We start from the raw sequence: 27,840 nt of genomic DNA on the forward strand, positions 1-27,840 counted from the left end.
TGATGACGTAATTTGGTAATGTCAAAGCAGAGGGGAGAGGAAATTCCTTAAAAGCTGTGCAATGCTGGCAGAAATCTCCTCTCTTTGTGAATTTCTATCATTTATAAACTGCAAGTTTTTAAAAGCACAGAAATTTCCCATTCTTTCTTTCACTCTACAGAATTTACTGCAGGGGGCAATGGGACTGCTGCATTTAATTTGGCTCAGAGGTTGCTGACACACACAAATGGCATGTGTGCTTGGAAGCACACATGCATGTGTATTTTTCGCTTATGGTGACCCTCTTAGAATTAATATTACATTTCATAAAAGGGAGGTCATCTCTATAAAAAAAAACACCTGAAATCTGTGTAAAAGCAATCCCAAGCCACATGAAACATTCATAAATCAAATTAGAGTATTGCCCTTCTTAAACACATTCATTAACCCTAAGAGCTCTGACTGGCTTAACTGCCTATGCAGTGAATAAGGAATATCGACTGTACAGTAGAGCTAATGCGCAGCATTCCCACAGAGACCCCGCACTTAATCACTAACCACAAAAAGGCTGGACGTGTCATAAATCTGACCCATCTGCTCAGACATGGCCACTAAAGGTTGAGCAGTGCATCACCTTCAGTCCGCTTCCTGGCAGGGTTGTGTGGAAGAAACAGGGGTAACAGAGAAATGCAGCAGATCGTTTGTCTGTTTTTTCGTCCCTCTTTTCTCTCTCTCTCAGATGGAGTAGCTGATTTCACTGTCTCTTCTGTTCTATCTCCCTCTGGAGGCATGAAATGCAGTACCGGGCTCTATTGAACTCAACGGTCTCTGTCTGAAGTGTCTGTGAGTTCCATTGCAAGCACATGGATATCGTCACTGTTTCTAAAAGACCTTGAATGCCACGAAATAACAGTTGTTCAAGACAGAAAAAGAAAGGCTCTATTTTAAGCTTTTAAAATGTCCTGTGTTTTTTTAAAGGTCTAAGAACACCTAGACATGATTTAAATACATATAAACACTCCAAAACACAGTTATTTGATTCCACTTGGACAGTGATCATATGAAGGATACTTAAGCACTTAAGTTGGTTGTTGAACTGAAACAATCTTGCTTCATCTTCTACAATAATTTGAACCAGTTGGTTAAAGACTTGCCCAAACATAATGATAAACTGCAATCACACTTATTATCAGAATAGTGTCATATATGAAACAATATATTTGCAGAAAACAAAATGAGCAAAATAACATTTAAATTAACATATAAAGCGATGGTTTATCCAAAAATCCTATTTAAACAATCTCCCCCAAGTACCAACACAGTCCATCCGCCAGGACAATTTGAAAGGTGCTGATAAGTTTGCTTCTTCAGTTACAAGACTAATGTAATTGACCAAGAAAGCTGTATCTAGCCAAGGCAGCATTGCACAAACAGCATACCCAAATCACTGCGTATTTATTGCAAATTGTCTTTTTACAAGTTATGTAATCTCATAATTCGTATGTGTTTTTAAAACTGTATGACATGTAATTTTGTACATTACCTAAAAATCACGGTGTGCTGCAATATCTGTACAACTAAGAACAACAGGAGCATCTATCCTTGACCTAGGGAGTGCATAGTTACCCTCTGTCCCAACTGACTAGTAAAAATGAATACTGTCTACATAAACCTAACCTAATGTAACTCTCCCATGGTATCCCAAATCTGAATTTTCTGAATCTGGGTCTTCAGTGCCCCCAATGTAAATGTGTGAAGTGTGTCTTTTGATTATCTTTCAAAAGTCTAATAATGTCTGCTGTATTTCACCAGTATTGCTCTCCTCTCCATGTAAAGTGGGCAGCTCAAAAAGTGGTCATGCTTACATCAGCATAACTGTGACCAAGCACAAGGCTAACATGACTCTGCCATTTCTTTAAATCTGAACAAACTAACTAAAAGCTTAAAGCCAAAGCAAAGCTAAAGCTAAACCTGGCAACCTAAAGCCTGAGAAGCGAATGGGAAAGCAGCTGCCCAGGTCCCAACGCAGTACCTTAGGTGGGGAGATCCAAGCAAGGCAAGCATGACACGTGAAAAGATTTGTTTACCGGTTATGTCCGGACTCTCACAGAGATCTGATGTATCAGTGTATTTTGGTTATTTCTGAGAAGTGTTATATTAGATTTCTGCTTTGTGTTTATTATTTAAACTTTGCTGAACACTTCACTTAACACCCACGTTTAGTGTTATACAAAAAAACAATCAGCATATCAAAATGTGTTTCCAGGGGCTTTAATGACTTGATAAGGGAAGAAGATTCTTATCCTTAAAGAATGATGATTAAGGCATTTAGTCTGTGCAATGCTAACCTGGCTCTATATGATTTCACACTTTTTTTCCCAAGCTTTTGCTTTTATCTAATAGCTAAATTAGCATCACAGGTCCAGAACAAAACTAAACAAGCAAATTTCAGACCCAGAATATGTTCTGGTTAATGTACGACTACCCTTAAAACAAAATTATTGCATACATGAAATTTGGCAGAAGCATCCCTTTAATCCTAAAGTAGGAAACAAAAACAACATGGATGCTAGGTCAAACATCCATGCTTAGGAGTTTACATTAACAACAGTAGATTAAAAATATGGAAGCCACAGTAACATGTGGAGGTGAGATGCCAAGCCTGCATGTGGTTGTAGTGAATAGGACTTGGCGCTGCAGGATGCATGTGACTCACTTGCAGGACAGCTGGTTAATACCGTGTATGAAATAACAGTCTCCACCGTTGACACAGTATGCCTTCTCCGTCTCATTGCACTTCCTGGCATGGCTGGAGCCCGGAGACAGCGTGGTTGTTACTGTGGAGAAACACATAGACGAACACACACACACAGACACACACACAATCATCAGCACGTGTGGCAAAAGTTGTGTAACAGGATGGATAAGAACACATCTGAGTTATAAAGATGAAAAAAGTAACTTGCAACAAAAGAAAAAAGAAGAAAATACAAATCCCAGAGGCACATACTCATAACAGCTACTCAACAAACAGCATTACACTCTCTTATTTGATATATCTTTCATCTGTTTCCTAACAGAAATAGATCCAAAAATGGTACCTAACCTTTCTCCAAATACAAATACGGCATCAGGACAGAAAGTGCACACACACAGTAGGGATGCCCCGGCTTGGGATCAGGACCAACCCAGGCATTTCTAATGGATTGGATATCGGACTTTGGGGTTCTGATTCACTTCTGATCCTTAGGTTTGCTGTAGTAGAGCGTCCTTTGGCGTCCTCTAGGCACCATTACTAGACAGATGATCCTCAGGTGCTGCAGATAAACTTTTCATTTTTTCATACAGAGTTCATTTGTGATGTTTTTAGTAAGCAAAACGAAACTGCGAAACTAGCTTTATTTGAACTGAGAAGTGCAGTGATGTTACCAGTTAGCACCTTGTTCCTCTTTATATTTTAATTATGCCTAGAAGTGCTCTGTTCTACCAGCAAGATAACCATGCTCCTTTCTTTGGTTCTAAACTAGCTAGGAGCGGTACATTTTATAACTCAGGAGGCTATTGCATGTACACTAAGCCATTTGACTGCAGAGTCCTGAAAGAACTAGAAATTAGTTAAGAATGTCTAATTATATAAACTGTTTACAAATAATTGTGATTTTACTATTTGTTGTGTTTACTATTGTGTATTAGCACATTTTATCTAAGTTGTGAGGCTGTGTTATTAGAAACACAAAGATCGGATCATATCTGTATCAACAGAACACTGATCGGATCGGGGATTTAAAAACCTTGTTTGGGACATCCCTAACACACAGAGTTTTGTATGGAGATAGGTAGACAGCATGTTTGTAACTGTGAAAAAAACTTAGTTGGATGGGACAATAAATAGAGAAAAGAGCACTAATTATGAAGTGTTGGGGAACATCCCCTACAGAGAGGAACTAATTAACCAGGCAAGGTATGAGCTAGAGTACAGAGTCACATGACACCACACAGTTCAAAACAAACAGCAAGATACAGCAAGCCCATTTCCCTCTGCTTTATTCTCATACAAGCAACTGCTTAAGCATGAAATTACCCATCATTGTCACCTGAGTCAGACAGCAAGACAACAATCGTTCAAAAACCACATCAGTCGTTACTACCCTAGCAAAGCAAGCATAAGGTCTTGGAGCCTAATTGAGGCTGAGGTCACTGGGGCCTCTATTCAGTCATTCAAGAACTATACTTATAAACACACCCTTTTTAAAACATAATGCAGTCAGAATGTAGGACAGTTCTGTCTTGCTTGGGTTAAGCTTTAGACCATCACCATAAGATCAACCCAAGCAAGACATAACTGCTCAAGCTACTAGTCTTCACAGTAATCCCTCAATTTCATTTGGAACTTTTTGATTAATCAATCTGCAGAAGCACATAACATTTGTGTAGTTTTTGATGGTCACTTATCCCTCACAGCTCATGCTGCAATCCTGACATGATCGTCCAGATTTCTCTTCTACAACATTCAGAGAATTCAACCATTTCTTTCTAGGGTGGCCACCCAGATGCTTCTTTAGTCTTGTCATCTCAGAACTTGACTAATGCAACTCAGTCCTGGCTGGTCTTCATATCTGTGCCATCAGGGCAACAAATTCCCTCTGAGTGTCAGAAAAGCAGAATCACTTCACATGTCAAACGAAAACACACCTCTTTCGAGAGCATTTAACAAAGCACTGATTTCTATTAAAATCTTTTACTGCATTTGCATTTGTCTTGTTCTCCACAGGTTTGCATAGTTTAGTCATCTCTACACTCAGGTTCTAGGAATTGTGTCTTTCTTGCATTAGGGTTATTGTGACTCATTTCTAGCAGTGCCATGACTCAAAAGTTTCTTGAATAAATATAGAATACTGGCCCTCATACTCTCAACACTTTTAATATCCAAGACTATCTGGTTCTGCAATATTTTTAACATGCCTTCAATGACCTCTCATCATGACCTGGAAATGAACAGAAATTAACATATGTGGTCACTTGCAGAGAAGCAGGAAAAAATGAGTAAAAGGACCCTTTTACTTAAATCCAAGTATAATTATTGTATTAATTTTAATATTTTATCAGTATCAATCTTCATTTGTCTAAGCGTTCAAACAAATGGTTAAAGCGGTGATTTGTAAGAAAGAATGGTCCAAATTTCAAGATTCATCACATGTTCCCATTAAACATTTCATTTGTTTAATTGGTTTCTCATTTGGCGTTTTACACAAGAGATTTCTGTGAGTACGGTATGTTTGGTCAAGAGTGAATGCTGTTTTCAAGCCTAGGAGAAGTCACTAGTCTGGGGTATACTTCTAGTGCTTGTATCCAAAGAAAATAATGAAAATCAAGAACCAGATGAACATAGACTCTACTATTTTGCAAAAATGTGTACAGAAAAGTGAGGTTTGAAATTGTGCAATCAATCCATGGTTTGTATGGAATTCTTTGGTGTGACAAAAACCTGTAATAATGAGCCAATCTCTCAGACAAGCCCAGAAACGTTCCTGGGTGTGGACTCTTAAGTGTTAAAAACGATTTGTGGCAAAGACCTAAGCATATGTAAGATTGTATATATTATATTGTAAAATTGTATATTATGATTGTAAAAGCAACTTTCCAGCAGCACTACATGCTTCTAAAGGACTGAGGAGAACTCTCATATAGTAGATTATAACAATAGCAACATGGCACCAGACAAAAACGGGTCCTCAGGTGAATATGTAGGATTTCATGCTTTGAGGATTTCAGCAACTAAGGCTCTGTGAGATCATACGAGATTCAAACATGGTTTTAAATAGTGATTCCAAAGAACAGTCACCCTTAAGTTAGTTAATCTATGGTCCATACTAACAGACTGACTGATTTCTGATGTTTTATTTGCAAAAAATAAAAGTGACTGTGTTTATAGTGTAGAGTTTATAGTGGTTATAGAGTGGTTATAGGCCCATTGATCATTGTCATCAGGTAGGGAGGAGCCGGTCCATTCTTGGCTTTGTAGGCCAGCATCAGCATCTTTAACAGGAAGCCAATTAAGATAATTAAGTAAAAGGGTGGCATGCCTTAAATGAGAAAGATTAAATGAAAATTTTATACAATGTTAACCAAGACATAGTCATAAAACCAAGAAAGTTCAAGAAGGGTACTGACAACTAGGCTAAAAAAAATTGGTAGTGCACCACACTAACACTTAAACTGCACAAGTTATCTAACTGTCACTACATTCAAGAGGCTGACTCTGCAAATAGAGAAAGTGTGCATGTGTGTGTGTGCAGGAAAAAGAAAATCTTGCAGGCTGAAAGTGCATTAGCGTAATCTCTGAAGGGTTTGGTATTAATATAACTGACTGCATCTCCAGATACAGCTGCTCACAGTGAACTACCTCCTCCTACACACACAGGTGCTGGTGGGAACTCTGCCTGCAGTGTGTGTGTGTGTTTGTGTGCATCTTTGGCAGTCGATTGTTCACTTGTGTGCTTGCCTGAGTGTGTGTTTATGTGTATTTGCGTGTGTGTATGCCAGTGTGCGTGAGTGTATGAGAATGACCACACGTATAGAAGGGCTTCATGAATAAATGAAGTAGGACAGCAGCAGGTGTGATTGGCAGGTGTGTCTCAGCAGAGCAGAGCCGTGAATACTGCACTGAGGTGGGTGAGCATCAGGAATGAGAGGTAGAACAACCTCAGCCTAATGAGCTAATGAATACATCAACACACACCACTACACACACCACACTGTACAACAGAGAGAAAGAGTGTGTGTGTGTGTGTGTGTGTGTGGGGGGGGGGGGGGGGGGGGGGGGGGTGTTTGGGCAGACGGAAAAAGAAGAGCCTTCCTTCTCACAATAACATCTATCTGCTAAAGGTCAAACACTGTTCCAAAAGAGAATGGTAGAAAGGGACACTGATAGCACTGTTGGGTGTAATATTAGTGCCCAGAGAGGGCTGTTATAGCAGATGTCTCTATCTTAATCTCAGACCATATTCTCCTTAAAAGTACAGAAGCCTATGTAAGCAAAAACAGAACAAACACAACAATGCACAAAGCTTCATCTGCTCCAAATTCCACTGCAGAAAAGGGGCATCTCAGTCTGCCTGTACATATTGTCGCTGTCTAATGAAAAACATCTCCAAAATGGTGATTTTACAGGAGAAGGCAAAATGTCCTTAACTTAATGGAAGTCAATGTAATATAAGAGTGCACTCCAAGAACAAGCATTTCTATTGGTCTATTCATCCAGAATTACTTACAGAATGTACAGAGCAGCTACAGAGTTCAAACCATGGAGAAAACAAAAAGGAGATGCATGTTTTTCATTGGACAGACGCAATATGCTGTATGCCTTTCTCTCCAGTGTATATTAGCTACCATTAGCTACATCTCTCAGTTAAAGGATGGGTGGGGACAGGTAGGACAGCCATGACTTACATCCAGAGAGTGGAAGAGTGAGAGAGAGAGAGAGAGAGAGAGAGAGAGAGAGAGAGAGAGAGAGAGAGAAAGAAAAATTCTGCATTCATTTTTCTGACACTGCAAAACTTGTGATCTGTGTCAGTTCTGGCGTTTTTTCAAGGGTGGTCTCTTTTGTACAATGCACTAGATCCTTGGGGCACATTTGTGTAGTTGGAGTATATAAAAAAAGTGTTCTCACTGTGTCTGAAATCGAACTGTAGTTATTGTTGAGATTTTGTGATTCATTGTATTAATTTCATCATAATCCAATCCAATTGCTGATGTCAGACATTTACACCTGCAGTCGACTAGATCAGCAGCCTTTCATAGAGGAAGTCACAAGGGCGTACGATAGGAGAGGACACACAGATGAGATGATGGTGGGATAGTAATGGGAAGAGAGATGATGGAGTGAGGAAGGACAAGAGGAAGAAAAAGATGTCCTTTTCTGAATGGTTCATTTGTTAACTATTCATTGCGTAGTGTTTACTATACAGTGAACTGCCTGGAGAATGGCCATTAAAGGTTAAAAGATTTATTAAGGTTTATTTAAACATGGCAGACACCCTGTCTAGTGAAACAGGGAGTGATTTCAAGCACAGCTAGAGTGGACAATGAGATGACGGCTTGGAAACAGAGAGAAAAAAAAGGGAGAGTAAGCGGAGGTATAGGTGCATAGAGGGAGAGAGCAGATGAGCAAACCTTTTAATGCCTGTAAGACTGATCATTATGTGTGTAAAAAGACTTTCTGCTATAACTACAACAACAACTACTACTGCTACTATCACACAGAGGAGTCTAGAGATGGAAGGATCAATTGGCTATGTGTCAGTATCGGACGATCTTTAGGGCAAATATGCAACTGATGATCAGCTGATAATTTAGACATGAGAGCTGTTTGAATCATATGATCCATGTTTTGTGAGTTGCTGCAGCACTGTACGAGGTCACAGGACACTGTTGTTCCTCATTCAATATGGACCTTGTGGGCAGCTGCAGAAACCCTAAAAAGCCAGTGTAGAAATCCACTCGTTGTGCGGACAGAATGTCATCTGTCAGACATTATTTTTTGTTTGTTTGTGTTAAGCGTTTCTGACTTTTCTGGCTCGGACTCAATAAAGACGTTTAACACCAGTAACCTGATACCACTCAGCCCAGTCCAGTGAGTATCAGTGATTAATGACACTTTTCCACAGTTCAGTGCTACACAGGAATTCACTCAGGTCTCTCGCAGGTTGACAGCGTTTTAAATGGTGTTGATTCCAAAGGCAAAGTACATTTCAGCTTGAGAGGCAGTGCACAGAGCATTACAAATGCCCTGCACAGTGATGCATTACCAACTTTACCTGGAAAGGTCAATGTGGGATCCAGCCTCGCCCTTGCTGAAAGGCGAACAACTGATTGGCCCATCTCTACATGTGTAATTCTACATATCGTAGAGCCCTCATTTGAAGTTGGTATAGGCACATTCACATTCAAAGATTTTTGAATCGTGAACTTCATGAATCAAAAATTGTGGGCTGAGTGTATCCTTATACCCCTATATGATGCTAACTGGAAAACAAAATCTCACTGAAGATTTAAAAGGTGATGTGAACTCCTCTTCTACATGAGCTCATTTAAGCAGACATTGATGATAGCAATGCACAGGAATTCATTAGTATTCATCTTCATACATAACACTTCCTTTATCACACATGCAAGCAAAACTGCAAAACCATCACACTGTATAGTCCTGGTATGTGTGGACTTGTGTGTTTGTGTGTGTGCACAGTTTGACTGATTCAATACACAGGCTTCAGTTTCATTCCATTTACTGCTCACTGGTTCACTGGTCTAAAGAGAAAATGTGGGCAGAGAATCTTAAAAGACTGAGAGTGAAGAGTGAGAGGCAGATGAAGCAAACACAAATGTGTATGTGTGCATGAGAGACAGAGAGAGTGTGTTTTGTAGCCCTGAGGTCATTTTTATGAAGTGCGAGAAGCAGATAGCTGGTCATACCGTTGGTTGTATGGAAATTGTAGATGACAGATCTGAAATGCTGAGGTGCTGGAGAAATGCACTCAGACAGATTTGTGTGTATGTTTGAGTAAGAGTGTGTGTGCGTATGTGTGTCTTTCACATTAAGATTATTTGGCTCATATAACTGACAGACCCTTGGCATGCCTGTAGCAGTGAGAGAACTCAGCATTCAAAGCCCATCTGCGTCTCACATCACAACATCATAACATCACACACACACACACACCTCCTAAATGACCTGTCCTCAAGGTCGCTGCATTGTAGCAGTTGATGTCCTATTCTACATAGTGGGCACACACACTCACAGCTTGAACAAAAATGTACATTTACACATATGAGTATCTATCATCTAACTAATCATCTATTCATGTAAAGATTGAATTGATTTATCTGAACTTCTGGTGCGACAGTGGATACGTTGGACTAGATTACACTAACAGCGACAATAGACATACAGTGAGTAGACTATGCTTAGTTAGAGGGTGTCACAATAATTGGAAGAAGAGGAGAATGTCGCTTGAACAGTGTTTTGAACACAACATAAAAGGGGGAACCATACTCACTATAACCATGTAACTATCCATCGCCTCCCAAACATCCATACGTCTGCTCCTACCATTTGTGGAAAGGAAACCAACACCAGAACATCCATACCCAAAAAATGGCTTAGTTATAAAGCTCTGGGTGAAGCGGACGCATTGTGGGCTTAGGTTAGCTCTTAGGCAAACATCCTACCTTACAGCCTCACAAGCACCCGGAGCTTCATAACCAAGTTTCTCCTCCAGCCCACGGTAAAGGCAGATGCATGGACATTTGGGTGGATGTTTTAAACTTAGCACCCTTAACCACAGACGCAGATCCTCTTCGTTTGGAAGGTGGTGGATATAAGTTATATGGTGCCCCACAACATTCCAATCTTTTTGTGCTGTGTTAGGCAGCTAGTTAGTTATGCTCTAAATGGCTCCAAATAATGTTAAATAGCCTGTTGGAATGCTGGGTTAACATAGCTAGCTACTTTATGATCAGTGTCCACAATAGTAGCCTACTTCAGAATGCATTCGCTTTAAATATGATATGCGCATAAAACATGTGTTCACACAGACAATTCTAGACAGACACCGCCAGTCACGATCATTAAGCATCCCATCCATCTGGCACCCACTATCATGCTTCACTCAAACTCACGTTGTCTTGCCATGAGCACACTGACCAGATCTTACTAACAAGATAACACCTCACAACTTATACAGGTGTGGGCGATACCAAGCCATCCCCTGAGGTAAAAACACCTAATAATCAATTTACATACTGCTATACCATGACTTTTGGCATGTCAGTGTAGTTTCTATGTTTTGTAACATCATGTAATTATGTCTACAGATGTCCCATTTCCGATCCAGTGGATCAGGGCTGATCTAGACATATTTAATGAACTGGATATTGTCCATTTTAAGTTTAATCCACCTTCTTTTTATTCTCTGTGCTGCTGTGGAGGCATAACGGCTTAAACTGTTTTACAGAGGAAAACAAAAAACGCATATGCCTGTTTCTGCTATTCAAACCATCTGCCTTTCTTGCATTGGTGTATTAACCAAGATTACGTGGCTACTAAGCTTCTTGCAAGTGACATCCTGCCAAAGATATATAGAAACTCTCACTTTTACTCTTGTAAAGTTGTTACAGCTAAAAGAGTCTGTTAGAATGTTGAGTCTGATAGAATACTGTGTAGAACTAAATAGTAATAAAATAAAATTATAACCACCATTGGTTTGGAATGAACTCGGCCCAGTATATCAGTGCCACTTACCATATAGGAGCACTTTAGTTCTATAATTGTAGTCTGTAGTGCGTGTTTGAGTGGATACAGCAGTGCTGCTGGAGTGTTTAAATACTGAGTCCATTCACTGTCCACTCTATTAGACACTCCTACCTAGCAGATACACCTTGTAGATGTAAAGTCAGAGACAGAAGCTCATCTGTTGCTTCTGGTGTTGGTCATCCTCTAGCCCTTCATCAGTGTTCACAGGACGCTGACCACAGGACGTTGGCTGGATATTTCTGGTTGGTGAACTATTCTCAGTCCAGCAGTGACGCTGAGATGTTGAAACACTCCAGCTGCACTGCTGTGTGTGTAATCCACTCATAACAGTGCAACACACACTAACACGCCACCACTGACCACGTCAGGGTTCTGCAGTGCTAAGAATGAATACCCAATTAATATCTGCTCTGAGGTGGTCCTGTGGAGTCCTGACCATTGAGGAACAGGGTGAAAGAAGGCTAACAAAGTACAGAAAACTGATTGACTATAGACTACAATTATAAAACAAAAAAATGCGTTTTTAAAAAAAGACTGTATATGTAGGTAATTAGCTGGTGATGCTATGTTTGCATAGCCCTTTAATTAAGTAGAATCTTTTCTATTGAGGAAAAGTATAGATTAGAAAGATCACAAAGCTATAAGAAATGATTTTAAAACTTCTTTAAAAAAAAAAACAATAATTTGCATAATATATCTAATATTTGATTATACACTATAATGTGCTGTAATACTGTAGAGCCCTGCCCTAGTGACCCTCTGTAGCCCTTACCCACTCCTGTCTCTCTCTCTCTCTCCCATTTATCTGTCTATGTGTCGGTCTGTGCTGTGCCAGTGTCTGTGTTGTTATATATAGCTGGATATCTGCACAGTTATGGTCCAAAATGCTGTCTGCTCCTAGAGTGCAGAATCTGCCAAAATGACACTGTTTATCTTCATTAGGGACTGAGAGCCATCTCCAGCCATCCCTCTCTCTCTCTCTTTCTCTCTCTCTCTCTGTCTCATTCGCTCTTTCTTGCTCACACACACACACACACACACACACACACATACACACCCACATTCATGCACACACAGTTTTAACCTTTAGCAATAGACTAAACTGCAGAGCAGAGCTCACACTATTAATGACCCCAATTACCCCTTAGAGTGGAGGAGGCCATATGAGTCCACCTGCTCTATAGATCTCTCCCCATCTCTCTCACACACATACACACACTCTCAAAAGATCAGGCTTAGCATATAGAGGCACAATGTTCTTTCTATTCCACAACTCAGTCATTCCCTGCTTCTTGTCACGAGGAGTAAAAAGCTGGATGGAGGGATGAGAGAGAGGGCGTGAAAAAGAAGAGAAAGTTAGAGAGGACACAAGATTCCAACTCATAGCTAGCACTTAAAGAACAATGGACCATGACTGACCACTTCTACAATCACAACAGAGTGCGGCAACTTGCACACACACCCATACGCAGACACACGCACTCTCGCTCTCTATAGCACATCTAGAAACCAGGGAGGCTCCAGAGGCTGTAACAGGGAGATGTATGACTAGAGTAGTGTGAGTATAGCTTTACATTAACTCAATTAAAGCACAGGCAGCTTGAGTACAAAAAAATGCAGCAAAAGCAATAACATGACATTATATTTAAATAATAGAAAACACACACATGTAAACTCAAGAATAAATACATGTAAAGCAGAAACTACAATGTGATTATAGAAAAGAACAGCTTCATTAAAAATAGAAAAACATAAATTAGAGCAGTGCAGATAAGAAATAAAAGATGAGAGAAATTAGGGAGATATAAAAGAAGAAACAGGCAGAGAGAGAGAAGGAGCAGGAAGAGAGAGAGGAGACAGAGAGGGTGAAAGAGACAGAGATAAAGCATGTAAGGATATGCAGCATCTAATTTTGTTTTTGTGAGGCTTTGACACAATTGGCTGTGAGCACTGCTCTACTGCATCAACTCCAAACTGAGAGACAGACAGGAGCACAAGGATCACAATTACCCTGGCAGTGCACACCAGTCCCGCAGACAGAGACTGTGGATGAGTACTGGAAGAATGAATACACACTGTGGGCGAATACTCGTTCTCAATCTCATAGTCAACACTGGGTATAGCTCAAATAAAAATGTATTTTCACAATAATTACCTACCCTTTACCTACCCCACTGTTTACTTACATTAGCATGGGTGATAAGACCATCTAGAACAGTAGTATTTCAATTAGGGATGTCCCAAACCGATCCAGTGATTTGTGATCAGTGGCGATCCAGGCTTTTTTAATGGATCTAAATCTAACTCTGCACTTCACCTTAAATAGTGCCGAAGTTACAGTGTGTATATTTCAATAGTAGAACATAACAGCTGCATTATTTAAGGTGGAACGGAAACAGCATCGGATAGGGGATACAAAAGCTTGATTGGAACATCCCTACTTGCAGTCTTTACCATGAAAAGGGGCTCAGACCAATTTCTCACTAAAACAGCTCTACAAACATCAACTTATGCATGGGGTCCCAACCTGATAGCACAGCGCCACCTTGTAAAATCAGAGCTGCTCTGTGTATTTAACCAAGCTATGGATTTTGTGTGTATTGCAAATATTTTTTGTGGAATATCACAGTGTACAGTATATATTATCAGTCAACTTCCTTTCTTTACTTTATCTCTCCGTCTTTCTCCTCTCTGTCTTTTCCCCCTTTACTCTGATATTTCTGTTCGGCTCATAGAACACCTGACACAATTTCAGCTCCCTGTTTCTGTCTTCGTTTCCCACAGTTCTTTTTCCCTGGATGTGGTTTGGCGGCCTGGCGCTGTCAGCTGCATCGCCTCTGTAACCAGCCTTGTTCGATTGATCTCCATTGATCTCTGGCTTGAGAGGCAGACACGCTAACCAGCAGACTGCAGGAACACGGGTCACAGAGCCTCAGGGCTACAGTGTTTAACTACGCACTAGCGGTGATTCACTGTGATTCAATTATTTTGGTGTGATTCACTTGCATAACTTAGAATAATTACACAAACATGATCCGAGTTTGCCTTTACATGTACAATCCAAACCATGCAATAGCAGGATTAAACACTGCGCTCTATTATTGGACATCAGGAAATGTACCTCTGTTTACATATCATCTGAGACACAAGAAATACAACAACTGAAATACAAGAAACATCTTCCAGCAATGGACATCAACGTCAAAATGCTATCCACTAGCAGCAAACTACCAATAACACACTTTTCATTTAATTGATTTTATTTTCATTTATTTTACTTTTTTATTGTTATTGTTTGCAGGTATGGTTAATGATGCCTTAACCACGCTCCAATGATTTACAATTACAATCCGATACTTTGCTATTAAGTTTTATTAAGTAGATTTTCTACTTTGAAACAGTTCCACACTGAAAGCAATTGGACTGCTTGTTGACATTCTCAGGAAAGCATGGACAGCTCTGGTGTCCAAAACGATGCATGTGCAAATTTGGCTCATGAGGACTCATGGGGACAACAGTTTGCTGTAGCTGCTAAACGTCTTGTATAGTTATTTCCACTAGATAACAATGCTATTCCTTCACTGTTTCCATGCCTACTTGTGTGACAAATTCTCATCAAAATACATCAAGGAAAAAAGTATATTACACTCATCCCGCTCACACTGTAGTGTTACACAACATTCACTGCAGCATTTAAGCACAGCTGTTTATTATGTGCTCATAAATCTAGGGAGCTGGACATAACAGTCCTGAGGTACTCTAACCAACCAGACACACAGGCATAACCTACATGCCCCACACAGCATGCCCCAAACAACGGACAAGCTAACACTAATCTACCAGCACAACAAAGTCATTTCGACAAGCTCTGATATCCACACTTTTATGGAGAGCCTGCATAGATGGGATGCCTCACAAATTCCTTCCCACTCAAATGTTATAAGAATAGCACAACATCACAAGAATCAGTCAAGCCTCAGGAGGGAGGGTTTGGCTAGATAAGGGTTCTGCCCTTACTGCTTTGGACGTTTATGTAGCTGGTGGAGTTCTCCTTGCCCAGCGAGTTTTCAGCCACACATGTGTAGTTCCCAGAATCCTCCAGTCTCACTCGGCTGATCTGAATCTTTGAGTTTTTCCTGCATAGAGGGGAGAGAGGTGAAGAAAGACAGCATATGAGTGAATAAAAAAATATGCACATCAAAAGACAGCAAGTGACGCACCACTAAAGTCAACACAACAAACTTCAGCAGTTTAGATTTTTAGGGTACCATTACATGTTTATTAATGTGACAAAGTTTTACACCAACTAAGAGAAGTGTTTGAAAGCTATCTGGGTAGTAAGAAATTCACTGTGATTGTATGTATGCCAGAATGTTTGTTGGCATTTCATTAAGTAATCAATAATTCAGTGCTAGTGTCTTAAGCACTACTAAAAGAATGGTTACAGTTATGTAGTGATACTCCTAAATCTACTACAATTTTCACAATACCATGCAAATTTAAGATTATGAATCTGGTGGTATTTTGTGTTATTATAGCCAGGTTTATCCATGTTTAATAAAGGGATGACACTTCATGACTCTGATTTATGTATTCACTGGGTCTGACTGTTATAAAATGTTTTAAAATATAATTTTAAAGAAATAAACAACACAAAAAGTTTGGCGTGTGTTTATCTCGCAGCATGAAGCTGGAATTCCACCTTAAAATGGCACCGCAGTTACATTCTCCCTTAAATTGTCATTAAGAAGGTGCAACCATGTTTGTTTGCATAAATCACCAGGTTCTGAAATTAAAGACAGAAATATTATACTAAGCTTATGTGACGAGATGGCTAAATTTGAGAAAGAAGTTGTTGTATGTTGTGCACAGAGCTTAAACTAGCAAACGTGTGGCTGGTATGACCAGCACGTTTGCTAGTTTAAGCTCTGTGCATATAGATGTCAAATGGGCAAAATTTAGTCCCGTCCACTTAAATCCAACCAAGGAAAACTACGGAAAAAACTGTTTAAAAAATCTCTCCACAGAAAAGATCAACATCATTTTTTTCTCTGCCAGTTCTTAATAAATTAATCACAACAACTATAGATAAATGTTAAAAGAATCATGAAAAATCATGTGTGGCTGTGTTTATATCACAAGTGGTTTACTATATGTTCATCAATCTACACAATACAGGGATTAATGCATTACCACTCTGCAAAATTAGACACAGAGTGTGTTCTAATGTCAGTTCTAGCACTCAGGAACTGAAAGTTTCAGGCTGATGCTTCGTACAGTGTTCACTCCCTGGGGGCTGCATGTGGACGAATCATCAGTGGTGTTGGGAGCTTTAAAGAGCCTGATGGAAAGCTGTGTGGAGAGTATGATTACACTGACTACAGCAAGTCTCTTGCCCAGCAAGACACTGGCCCTGTATAACCTCTACTACTACATTCCTCTCCCCCACATCACTCTGCTCTCAATCTCACTTCATCAGGATGTGTGTATGTGCGTGTTTATGTGTGTATGTCTGCACCATAGCTTCAGGTGTGTAGACACACACACACACACACACACACACATTCTTGCATATTACACAAGGGAGCAGTGAACAGGCAATCCTGTTAGAGTGATCTGGTTCACACAGAAACCTGCACATCAGCACTTTCTCCAGGGGAGCAGCAGAAAGAGAGAGAGAGACACATTAAAGAACGCTCTCTTCTGTGCATGTATTCTCACAACGAGTGGATAGAAATGTCACCCCATATTACTAGAGGGGGGAACTCCTACACCTTGCATTTAAAATAGTTTTTTTTAAATGGTTTGATTTGTCACACACTACCCATTCAACATATAGTGAAGAACAAAATGGGATGAAAATCTTAATTTGATATATTTTACTCTCTCCATCAATTCCATTCCATTCTCACAGCTCTCTTTTTGGCGTTGGTCACAGTCAGTCATGAATACTGACAACTAGAACTTGTAATTGAACTCACTGTGTATCCTTCTCACCTGTGGAGGTGTGTGGAGCCAGGCTGAAAACAGTTCAAACTTGGTTTATGAGCATAACAGCTGTGTGCTTAAATCTGTTCTTCCTTCACTTTTCCAAAAAACAGCACACAGTGATTACTCTGTGAGGCCCCGTCTCAAATCATTCCCTTTCCTCTTTGTAGTGTACTTTGCAGAAATAGCAACACCTTCGCTCAAACAGTATGATTCAGCAATCAGCAGCTCATGCTGTCACTGTTTAACCATTTTTGTTTAGATTAAAACTGTGTCGGTTAGTACTGAAAGGAGAATGGAGAGTTTTTAGAGACACAGTTTCACAGTAATGTAAATTACACAGTTAATCTAGTATGTGATTGGCCAAAACAACTAGGCAAAATTCTGTGTTCTGTGTTTTTGTTACTTGTCATACGTGTTGCTCTTACCAAGACAAATTCCTTGTATGTGTAACATACTTGGTGAAATAAAGAGATTCTGATTCTGAAATTCCTGAATAGTGGGGCGCTGAAAAAGTTCTGCGTGAATAGTTTCTTACTTTCGCTATACACTTAACTCTGAGTTGAAAGACAGATATTTTGGTAGGAAAAGCAAGCAAATGATGTAGGGTACTCAGCCCAAACAATGCCCTGCAAAACTCAAACACACTAAAATAGTAATGGGTTTACTATTTAAGGGTTTACTAAGGCACTACCTTCTTTCTGGGAGAGCCTCTGCGCATTTTTATGTTCTGCAGGCGGAGAAGAAAACTGTCTCCCATAACAAGAGACCTGTGCTGCATTCCCCTGAATATCTATATTTACAAACTGGGGCAATCTCGTGGTAGAGTTGATAGGAAATGTATTTTTAATACTTCTGATACTAAGAATAGCTCTGCATCCGTATGTGTGTGTGAGTGAGTGCATTTGAATCTGCGTGTGCATCAGTGCATCATGAGTAAGACTGTGTGTGTGAGAGAACTGCATGTCTCCTAGTTTTCTTACTTGTTGGTTTTGATTTTGACGTCTTTGCTCTTGCGGAGTTCGCTGCCGTCTTTGAACCAGCGAAAGGACGGGCTGGGGTTGCCCTGAGCTTCACACTTCAGGGTCACACGATCTCCCTCCCACACCCACTGAGATCGCATGGTTTTCACCTTTGGAGCTGACACTGCAGAGAGAGAGAGAGAGAGAGAGAGAGAGAGAGAGAGAGAGAGAGAGAGAGAGAGAGAGAAAGAGAGAGAGAAAAAGAGAGGCAGAAAGAAAGAAGTGGGGATGTGTAGAGGTTTGGACAGGAGCACAAACCAAAAAAAGAGATGATGGATTTGCATAGAGATATGAGATATGATACGAGATCAGATATAAGAGTTGAATAGGATGCATTTTAAAAACATGTTGAAAGAAATTCATGTAACATGATAGTAAAAGAGAGACAGAGAGAGAGAGATAGAAAGAGAGAGAGAGAGAGAGAGAGAGAGAGAGAGAGAGAGAGAGGAAGGAAGATGAGAGAGAGTGTAAGAGATTAATATGTGGCTCATCTCACAGTTTGCTTTGCTGGAGTAATCCATCTAGAAGCACGGCTTAGATGAGAAACACGACCAATATTTTTGGAATAGTGTGAAAAGTAATAAAACCACAGTACATTCAGAGGAATAAAGAATTGCTCTTATTCACACACTTAAACACACAGACTCTCATTCTCTCTCTCAAATACACACACACATTCAGGAAATCAGTGGTTGTGCTCATTTTGAACAGCCTGGCCTAGATTGGTGGCAAAGTGTACTGACTTTCTACTACACACTCCACAGACTTACAGACAGACCCACAGAAAGCGTTTTAACCATTCCTTTCACTAAAAGGAAGAGTTTAGCAGAAGGATGTTTCAGCCTTAGGCTTTGCTTTTGTATGAGACTACAAGAGCTACTGCAGGGGGACTCAACCTAGCTGTCACATCTCTCCTCTTCCACAACAAACCATCTCTCGCTCTCTGTCATCCCATCACATTCGCTGAAATCATGCTCTCACAACTCCAGCTGCCAGCTCCACACGCTCATTGCCACAAATACTCCTACACTGCACTACACACACACACACACACTCACATTCAAACACACAGGCACATGTATACACCCTTAACACACTGCTACTTTCTCTTTGTAATTGGCCACAATTTTAAATAAACCCTTTTAACAAACCCTTGTGACTCTGACAAGACGTCAGTGTAACACAACCAGTTCAAGTGTAAATATGTCTGTCAGTCAGTGTTTGCTGTTTGTGTTGGGGCCTTCCGGTGCATGTCAGAGCCTGAAGCAGCACCAAGGAAGCATCTGGGAGGGCGTATTCTAGTAGCTGAGACACTGGTAGTGTGTGAGGGGGTTTGTAACGTGTCACTCAGTTCAATGGCAGTCGCACTGCAAACAAGCATAGCTCACAAAGGCAGAGAAATGAGTGACAGCCTCTGTGACTTCGTATGAAATGGAGAGGATTTTGTCGACACTTCTGACAAGGATTTGGAAAATATCACACAACTCACACACATCAATGGCTGTTTGCCCTGTTATGACTAACATAGTAGCTGACGACTAATGTAGCCATTTTTAGACGTGCATGTGCACGCAAATACACACACGTTCAAGCTCCCTCCTTCGGCTCAGTTACTCTTGGAAATCTTTTATTAAAAATTTCAGTAACTCTCCTCCTGTTCTCTCACTCTCGCTCCCTCCCTCTCTCTCTCATTATATCTCCTCCCTCTCCCTTAGACAAAGCCCATGTTGAGTCTCATCATGCTGCAAGGTCAGGCCAGCATCTGCAGAGATCTCACACACACACACACACACACACACACACACGATGGGAATAGAGTTCTGTTCACACACATCACGCCCCTGAACGGCTCCTGCTGCTGTGCTCAGTAATCTTGCCCAAGTTAATGAGCTAGATGGGCTTTTCCATCCCCCTTAACGAGCAGAGCCTAATAATTAACTACAAATTAAACGAAAGAAGAAGAAAAAAACAACAAAAATACTTTCCTTCATTCCACAGTTACCGATATGGAAACTTTTCAGAGTAAGAATCACTGACTCTTTCTTAGAGAAAATGAGCTATTCATAGCTTCCCTTGATCATGCAACTACTGAGAATCAGAGAGTTTGATCTGAAGATGTTAGATGGCAAGTGCAAGAAAAGAAAAGATTCAGTGGATACAGCAATGTGTGTGTTGGGGTGTGTGTGTGTACTTGGACAATGAATGTGTCTCGCTATGGACCTGCACCACTTTGCAGTTGTGCATGAGGACTTTCGCTCAAATCAGCATTTTCTGATGGTCTTATCACTCTCAGTAAAGAGGGGGCTGGGGCGTGGGGGGAGAGAGAGAGAGAGAGTCATACACTGTACATCTGTAAGACACACATACACACACACACTAGATATACTTTATATATGCATGTGCATGCCCACACACACTGGCCATGAGCTACCATTACAAAAACATTTAGAGATGAATAAACATGCAAAATAAGCAGATTCTGTCCTTGGGCTGCTGAGAGAAACAGCCTGATCAGGAGCTAATGCATGGCTTGGCACTCACTCCACGTAGCATGTAAAGCCCAGGTTAGTTCAATAACACTCAACAGTAGCTAAATTCATCACAGCGCAGTATGAGGAAGCTCAATCCACTCAACCGAGCCTGGTCTTTCAGGCAGATGGACAGATACACAAAAAACAAACACACACACACACACACACAGAGTCATATATTATACCCTAGAGCTGGGAAATTATACTGGAAGGATAGGAAGACAACACAAAAGATCTAAATGAGCAAATAAAACACATCCCACATGATAGACACCTAATGATTACTATACATATTCAGTTCTGTTTAATCAACTGACGGCTTCAATTGAACCATACCGTGAACCTGGAAGTTCCACAACTGCATTTAGTACAATAAGGACACAAGCCACAAAACAACTGACAATATGCAATTTCCATACTTCCTTCTACACACCCACATTTTTTTAGAACAGGGAATTAAACATTTTAGATATGGGCAGTGATGGGTTAAATTACTGCCTAGTCCTAGTCAAAAGCTGTGCAAAGACTGACTGACTGACTGACTGATCCCTGTATGAACGCAATGGAAATCCAAAATGCCGTTCAAAGAAAAATAAACTTAGTGTTGCAACTGAACTTCTGACATGAAACACAGTAGCACCTTAGGGAACACCGAAATGGACACAGAGTCAAAGGTTTTGCAAGATGCACTTTTTACCACTGCACAAACTTTTAACCTCAGCTGTAGCAAACAGCTGCTCTCATAAAGCTTAAACTCTGTCACATTGTGAGAAATGAAAGGCTACATGCAGGTCACAGGAGACACATCTTACAGTCCTCTAGAAGCAAGGATTAACACACGCCTCAGTCTTCACCACAGCTTAATGCCAGTGCTCAATTAGCACCCTTCTCTTCTCTCTCTCTTTCTCTCCTCTCTTCTCTCTTGCTCTTTCCCACACATGCACACACACACATACACTCCTGTAACACCGTCAGCAGAGTGACTGCACTCCTTGGCGTTTAGATTTCAACGGAGTGACGCATACTTCCACATCTCCCACACGCCGATAAATGAGTGTTTGTCCCCCTCCTCTTCCCTCCCTGCCGCGGCTGATCCTTCTTCCCTCTCTCCTTCCTCTTCTCTTTCTTTTCCCTCTCTCCTCTCCTGCTGTCTCTGCTGCTGCGGTCTGTCATGCTGAGGTGGGATTAAGGAGTGTTAGGCGTGTGGCGAGGAGGACGGTGTGTGTGCGCGGGTGAGTGTGTGAGAGAAACCGAGGGAGACGGAAAGAAGATGCAGACTGCTCCAACACTATCTCTCTGCAGGAGAGACCAACCCCTCATCAAACTCGGCAGGGATACACCTACTGAGAGAGTGAGTGAGAGAGAGAGAGAGGGTGGGAGTACAGAGAGAAAGAATTAGGGAGAAGAGACTGTGTAAAGCTTGTCACAGAACTACTGAGTAGGTTTGATGGAGGAGAAGTAAAATAAGTATGATCAGACCTTTAACAAACAGAGGAACTAAAGACTAAGAAAAACAGAGAAATACAGGAAAGCAGAGGGAATACAATCAATAACAACAGCTGCACTCGGAACTGTTCACTCGTTAACTCATGAACTATTCACTATACATTATGGCTGCACAATATATTACTTGAGCATTACCATTGCAATGTGCAATAGTTACAGAACAGGATGTGCATATTGCACATGTCATGCTACAACTTTTTTTGCTGCGTATACAAAAGGGAAAATCCATACTGCTCTCATGTTCCATGGCATATCTACTAGAAGCAGGTTGTAACTGCCCAGTATAATTTACTTTACTCCAATCATGGATACACATTTATTTCTGTATTGTGACTAGGGCAAGATTTTCAGACACCACTTCATAAAACAGCAATGGACATTTGTGGGATGCGTTCATTTTCTGTCGCATAAACAAATCAAACATGACTCCCATAGGAACTGTGGAACGTAGCTAGGTTACTGATTTTGGAAAATACATGCTATATTTAGAATGTTTACAAACATTTTTATTGGTTGTAATAAAAGCAGACATCCCAACAAGTTTTTTGTGGGCTTAATAAGTAGTCACTGTCATTTCACTAATATTAGCATTGTTGTTTATTAAAATAAAAATGATATATAAGCTACTGTCTTATTTAAAATGATATAAACAGCCACTGTCTTATTTAAAGCAGCTTTATACAAGAATTGATATTCTTGCTCCTGGGCTCCCTCTACAGTTGAAAAGTGTAATTAGTGTGTTGAGCCACTCCTAAAGGGCATGTTTTACACATAAAGTAAAAGAAGCACGTGGAGTGGTGTGGAAGAGTATTACCAGATTTTACACAGATTTAACTCAGGTTAAACAGCTTTAGTCAGTTCTCACAAGCGATATCCTGGCTGCTTCACCAAAGTTACGTTAGCGTAGTAACCAGCATACCCTGTTTGGAGTAACAGTGATAATTATGCTATTTTCCCTGTTACAAATCAGTAAATTACTGTAAATAATTTTTAAACTGTTACTTTACAGTAAAACATTATACATAATATTGCTTGAAGGGTGCAACTACAGTGAGCGTAAAAAAGTGGATACCAAATCTTTTCGTTTAGAGATACTTCTGTGGGCCTGCATGAAGGTATCTAAACCTGCAACCTTGTAGTAATCTGCTCCAGTCTTAGAGGGTACATTTAAAGAGGCTTATCAGTTTTAGTGTGTATATTTGCTGTTGTAACAAAACATTGTTTGTCTTAATGGGTTTCGTCATAGGAGAACAAGAAGATCTTAATTTTACTATACATAAACAATTCTTTCCACTCCAAAATACACACACACTTCAGAGAGCACTCTTTCCTGCTGCCAAAACAAAGCATGGACTCCACAAGACATAGCCAATAACTATGTATGTTTAAGCAGTCTTATCAAGTTTGGTACGAAGGCCACTGAAAAACAAACCTGTGACTCAATAACAACACTCACATTTAACTTCAACAGTGAAAGTAAAAAAGCAACTAGTGTGTCACTGCTGTCACCACAATATCTACAGCGTCCTGCAGATATCAAGGCACACCTGATAAAAAATTAAATGAAAAAAATTTAATGAAAATCTTTTGTCTTTTGACAAAGATTTGCAGGAACACATTTTTGGTAAGTATTGTAAATGTTTTCTGTATCCTGCTACAAGTCTTTCAATTAATGTCTGGAGGATTCACAGTAACAGACATTTTGACCTGGAACGCCCAAACTTTTGCGTGCCACTGTGTGCCATCCGTATATAGCTTACTAACTAACCACTGGATGACAATTACTGGAATGGACACTGAGCCTGAAGCATCTGACCCTGACCAGCGCAGCTTTACTGCTGTGTTGCTTCCAGAAAGCTGGCCGAAATTGGACCACAGTGGAGGGGAGGGGAGACTGCAGTAAAAGGAAAAGCAGAACAAAAAGTACAACTGACAGAAGGGGAAAGTTTTCCATAAGCCACAAACTGTATAATTTTTCAAAAGCCAAATATCCATAGCTTTGACAACAGTAGTGCAGAAATTGAGGAGCCCAAGGATTTACTTGAGTTAGGAAGCAGTGGATATTTGTAATTTTTTGACCGGACAAATCTTATGAATCACATATCTGGCTTCATTCTGCCAGCACTACTAGGACTATATCTAACTACACATTCCCATCACATAAATACTAATGTGTAATTACCATGGCCGTCCAAGCTAACATGGTAACATGTGTTGCCCCAAAAAATTACTCTAGGTCTTTAATTTTTTAACGCTATTGAACATTTTCTTAGTTTAACTGGCTGACCCTATGACAGAAAATGCATACCACTTTTGTTCAATTACCAAAAGCCTTTAGTACTTTCAGCAGACACTGAATAGTGTTTGTGGGAGACATATGGATGAAATCAACTAGCAGCAAACTACCACAGTAATAAACTACAGTTCCCCATAAGAACCTCCACTGTCAACAGTGTCCACAAACTGTATGAACAACAGTGAGACACTAGCTACAACTGCTGGAGGAGCTGGAACCATTGACTGTATGTATGATATATATTGTCACGGCCACGCAAATAAACATTCATGACTTTTTCATAAAATGTAAAGGGCAACTGCCAGATTCAAATACTGTAGAAAAGTGAAAAACAAACAAAAAACAACAACATTGAGATACAAGATGTTTCACCTTGGTTTGGCAGATACTCATTTGGTAGTTAAAATAGTAGTCAAATATGGTAGACATTTTCACGGTACATAGCTAATATTTATTTCAATATTTTTACAAGCAGATAAAATGCACCAGCAGTGGCAAGTTTTTTAAATAAACTGGACAAACTCTTTACATTTATTTATTTTTTTTGTTGCATTTTTTGGCAGACATTCTTATCATGAGTCATTCACAACAGAAAGGGAGTTTAGCACCTTAAGAGTCTTACTTGCTGCCTTTCTGAGGCATTTTTCAAATAGCTGTGATTCACAGTCTTTAGGCTTGCACAGATCAATCAGAGCCAGCCGGTGTGTGTGCAAACTGAAAGTAGGGCTCTGAACTACTGGCTATAGTAGTTACTGGATGTATTTCCAACAGTGGTGAATGAAGTATACACACACCCTGAAAGCATAAAGCTTTGTGTGTCTAAAACAATAATACAAATAATGCGAATTATGGCACCAATGTACTACTGACAAAAGGACAGAAATACAACAAACACTGCACAATCTGTGAGAAACAGGTTTGCCATGACAATCACTGCTGTCCTGTAAGTAAGCACCTGTACCTTCTAAGTAGCTACAGATTTCCACATTTAACTCCTGGTCCACTTTTAGAGAAGTGTAATCTTTTACATTAGACAAGCCATTCAGTGTTTCTGCTCTTCGATTAACCTAGTCTAACCTTCAAGATTGATACTTAGGTATTTAGAAAGCAAAAAATGTTTAGCAGCCAACTAACTGCAGCTAGCTAGCTAGCTAATAAAGCTAGCTAAGTATAACCGTCAAGACGACAGTCCTCTTTAGAGAACAATGCTAGCATACGTTGCGCTAGCCTAGCGTTGGCTACTTAGCTAGCTAGCTACCCTCGTTGACTATTGACAACAGAGCTACGTTACTAACCCAGAGTAAAGTGACGAGCTGGATTGGAATATTCCTTAAATATTACTCAAATATGACACGTTGTATTGTATTGTATTATTACACGTTATTAATTATTATATTATTATTATTGGTATCAACTGCAAGATTAACGATATAGGAACTCACGATATAGCTAGGTTCCTCATCTGCCCCAGTAACCGCTGACTCGCGCTTGTCCGTTAAGTCCGTTAAGTTTTGAATTTGAAACTAGAGCGCGCTTGTGCACGAGAGCAGTGCAGCGGCTACAGACACTGACTCGACCATAACCTCACCTCAGCCAGCACGGTGAGAAATCACTACAACCGTCCGGAGACACTTCTCCTCTGCGTGGACCTAGTGCCATTGTACATCATACATAGCGCCAGTTTTTGGACATTCTGGTATTTTTCCCCCCCCCCAGAAGATTTTCAGAAAACCATTTTTTAAATGCCTTTTTTGTCCCAACTTCAACAATAGATAGGCGGCTAAGTCGGTACATAGGTAGGTAGATGGATTCCTTTACTGTGGTGGCACAACAATATTAAGTAGCAGTCCTAAAGTTGTTTGCACATGACAAACTAATCTTTGAGAGCAATAAAATATATGATAATACAGACAGTCTAAAATGTGTAGCAGCTAAGTGGAATTTGAAAATAACATTTCAGATATTGAACTTAGCAAAGGACATTTCTAAAAATTTGTGAAGAGGAAAACATGGGACACTTTAAAACAGGTGGTGAGGATGTGTGCTAGGTAGCAGTGACTGCAGCAACAGTGTAGTTCTTTAACTGCACTGCACACCAGCAAACCTACGACTCCCTCGCACTACTGATTAGGACTGAGACCTTTTAGAAGGTTTCGGGGACCCTAAGCCAAACTATGGCCCAGTTCATTTTTAGCTCAAGAATGAAACGGAATTAATATTTCATTTGCAAAATGTGTAAAAATGCTAGTATGAATGCAACAAAAACAACAGCAACATTAAACTGCTATTCTGCTCTCTTGATTTGTTTGCCTCGACAAAGCTGTCATGGTGGACACAAATGGTGTTAGGAAACAGCAACATACTTGTGGGGACCCTTGTGGCTCCAGGTCTCACTTATTCCACTTAAAAAGAAACATCCCTGATTAAAATCAATGCTATGAAAAATGTACACAGCATTTAACAGAGTACGCCTGCATGGAGCGATTCATACCTGCTAAACGAAAAGGGCTGCATTTTGTTCGCGCCTAAATAATGTACGGAAATGCTACACATAGACATGTGCGTGTGAGTGAATGTAGCATTGGTTAGCCGTGAGCATGGATGTTCATAATTTCTAAAGGTCTGTCTCATTCTCTTTTGTTCTGCTGCGCTAGAAGAGCAAGAACAGGCCTCAACTCTGTGAGGCTAAATATTGCATGGCAAATAAAAACTGAATTAGACTGGAACACTGGAAGTCACAGCACTGATTGAGATGCACATGTGAAATACACAGAAAGCTGCACATCTACATCCACCCACACACACATAAGCACGCACACACACACCTACAGATTGGTTATGACAGCAGTGAGGGCTCACAAGAACACGAAAGCATTAAAAGCTCTGGGACCTGAGAGGCAGTGTACTCTAACATAGCAGACAGACAGATAGACAGAAAGAGAGAGAGAGAGAGAGAGAGAGAGAGAGAGAGAGAAAGGGGGAGAGAGCTTACTACCACAGTCAGCTTAATGCCATTCATTCTAATGCACTTCCTCAAAAAAGCAAACCACCAGCAGGGGTCATCTAACAGAAAAGCACCTTAAAGTGACAACCCCCACCCAATGCAATTGAGCAGTCAAGACTGGTTTGATTTCCAGTGTTTTGCACTATCGATAAGAAACGAATGTAGCTAACAAGCTTTTATTCCTTTATTGTTTTCTAATTAGC

General features: G+C 40.3%; 1 protein-coding gene across 3 annotated transcripts in view; it reads right to left on the reverse strand.

The window, feature by feature from the left end:
- nrg2b (neuregulin 2b) overlaps positions 1-27,840 on the reverse strand; it is a 50,114-nt gene that overhangs the window by 10,848 nt on the left and 11,426 nt on the right. For 2 of the 3 annotated variants that reach the window (XM_072664178.1, XM_072664177.1), the window contains exons 2-4: positions 18,262-18,424; positions 15,308-15,426; positions 2,696-2,816 (exon numbers count right to left, since the gene is read on the reverse strand). In XM_072664178.1, the coding sequence (XP_072520279.1) occupies positions 2,696-2,816; positions 15,308-15,426; positions 18,262-18,424 (403 nt within the window). Of the gene's footprint in view, positions 1-2,695; positions 2,817-15,307; positions 15,427-18,261; positions 18,425-18,796; positions 22,115-27,840 lie in introns of those variants that run through there. The other variant, XM_072664179.1, reaches the window with a different exon arrangement.

Source organism: Salminus brasiliensis, chromosome 19 (assembly GCF_030463535.1).
Source record: "Salminus brasiliensis chromosome 19, fSalBra1.hap2, whole genome shotgun sequence".
In the NCBI taxonomy this organism is placed as follows: domain Eukaryota; kingdom Metazoa; phylum Chordata; class Actinopteri; order Characiformes; family Bryconidae; genus Salminus; species Salminus brasiliensis.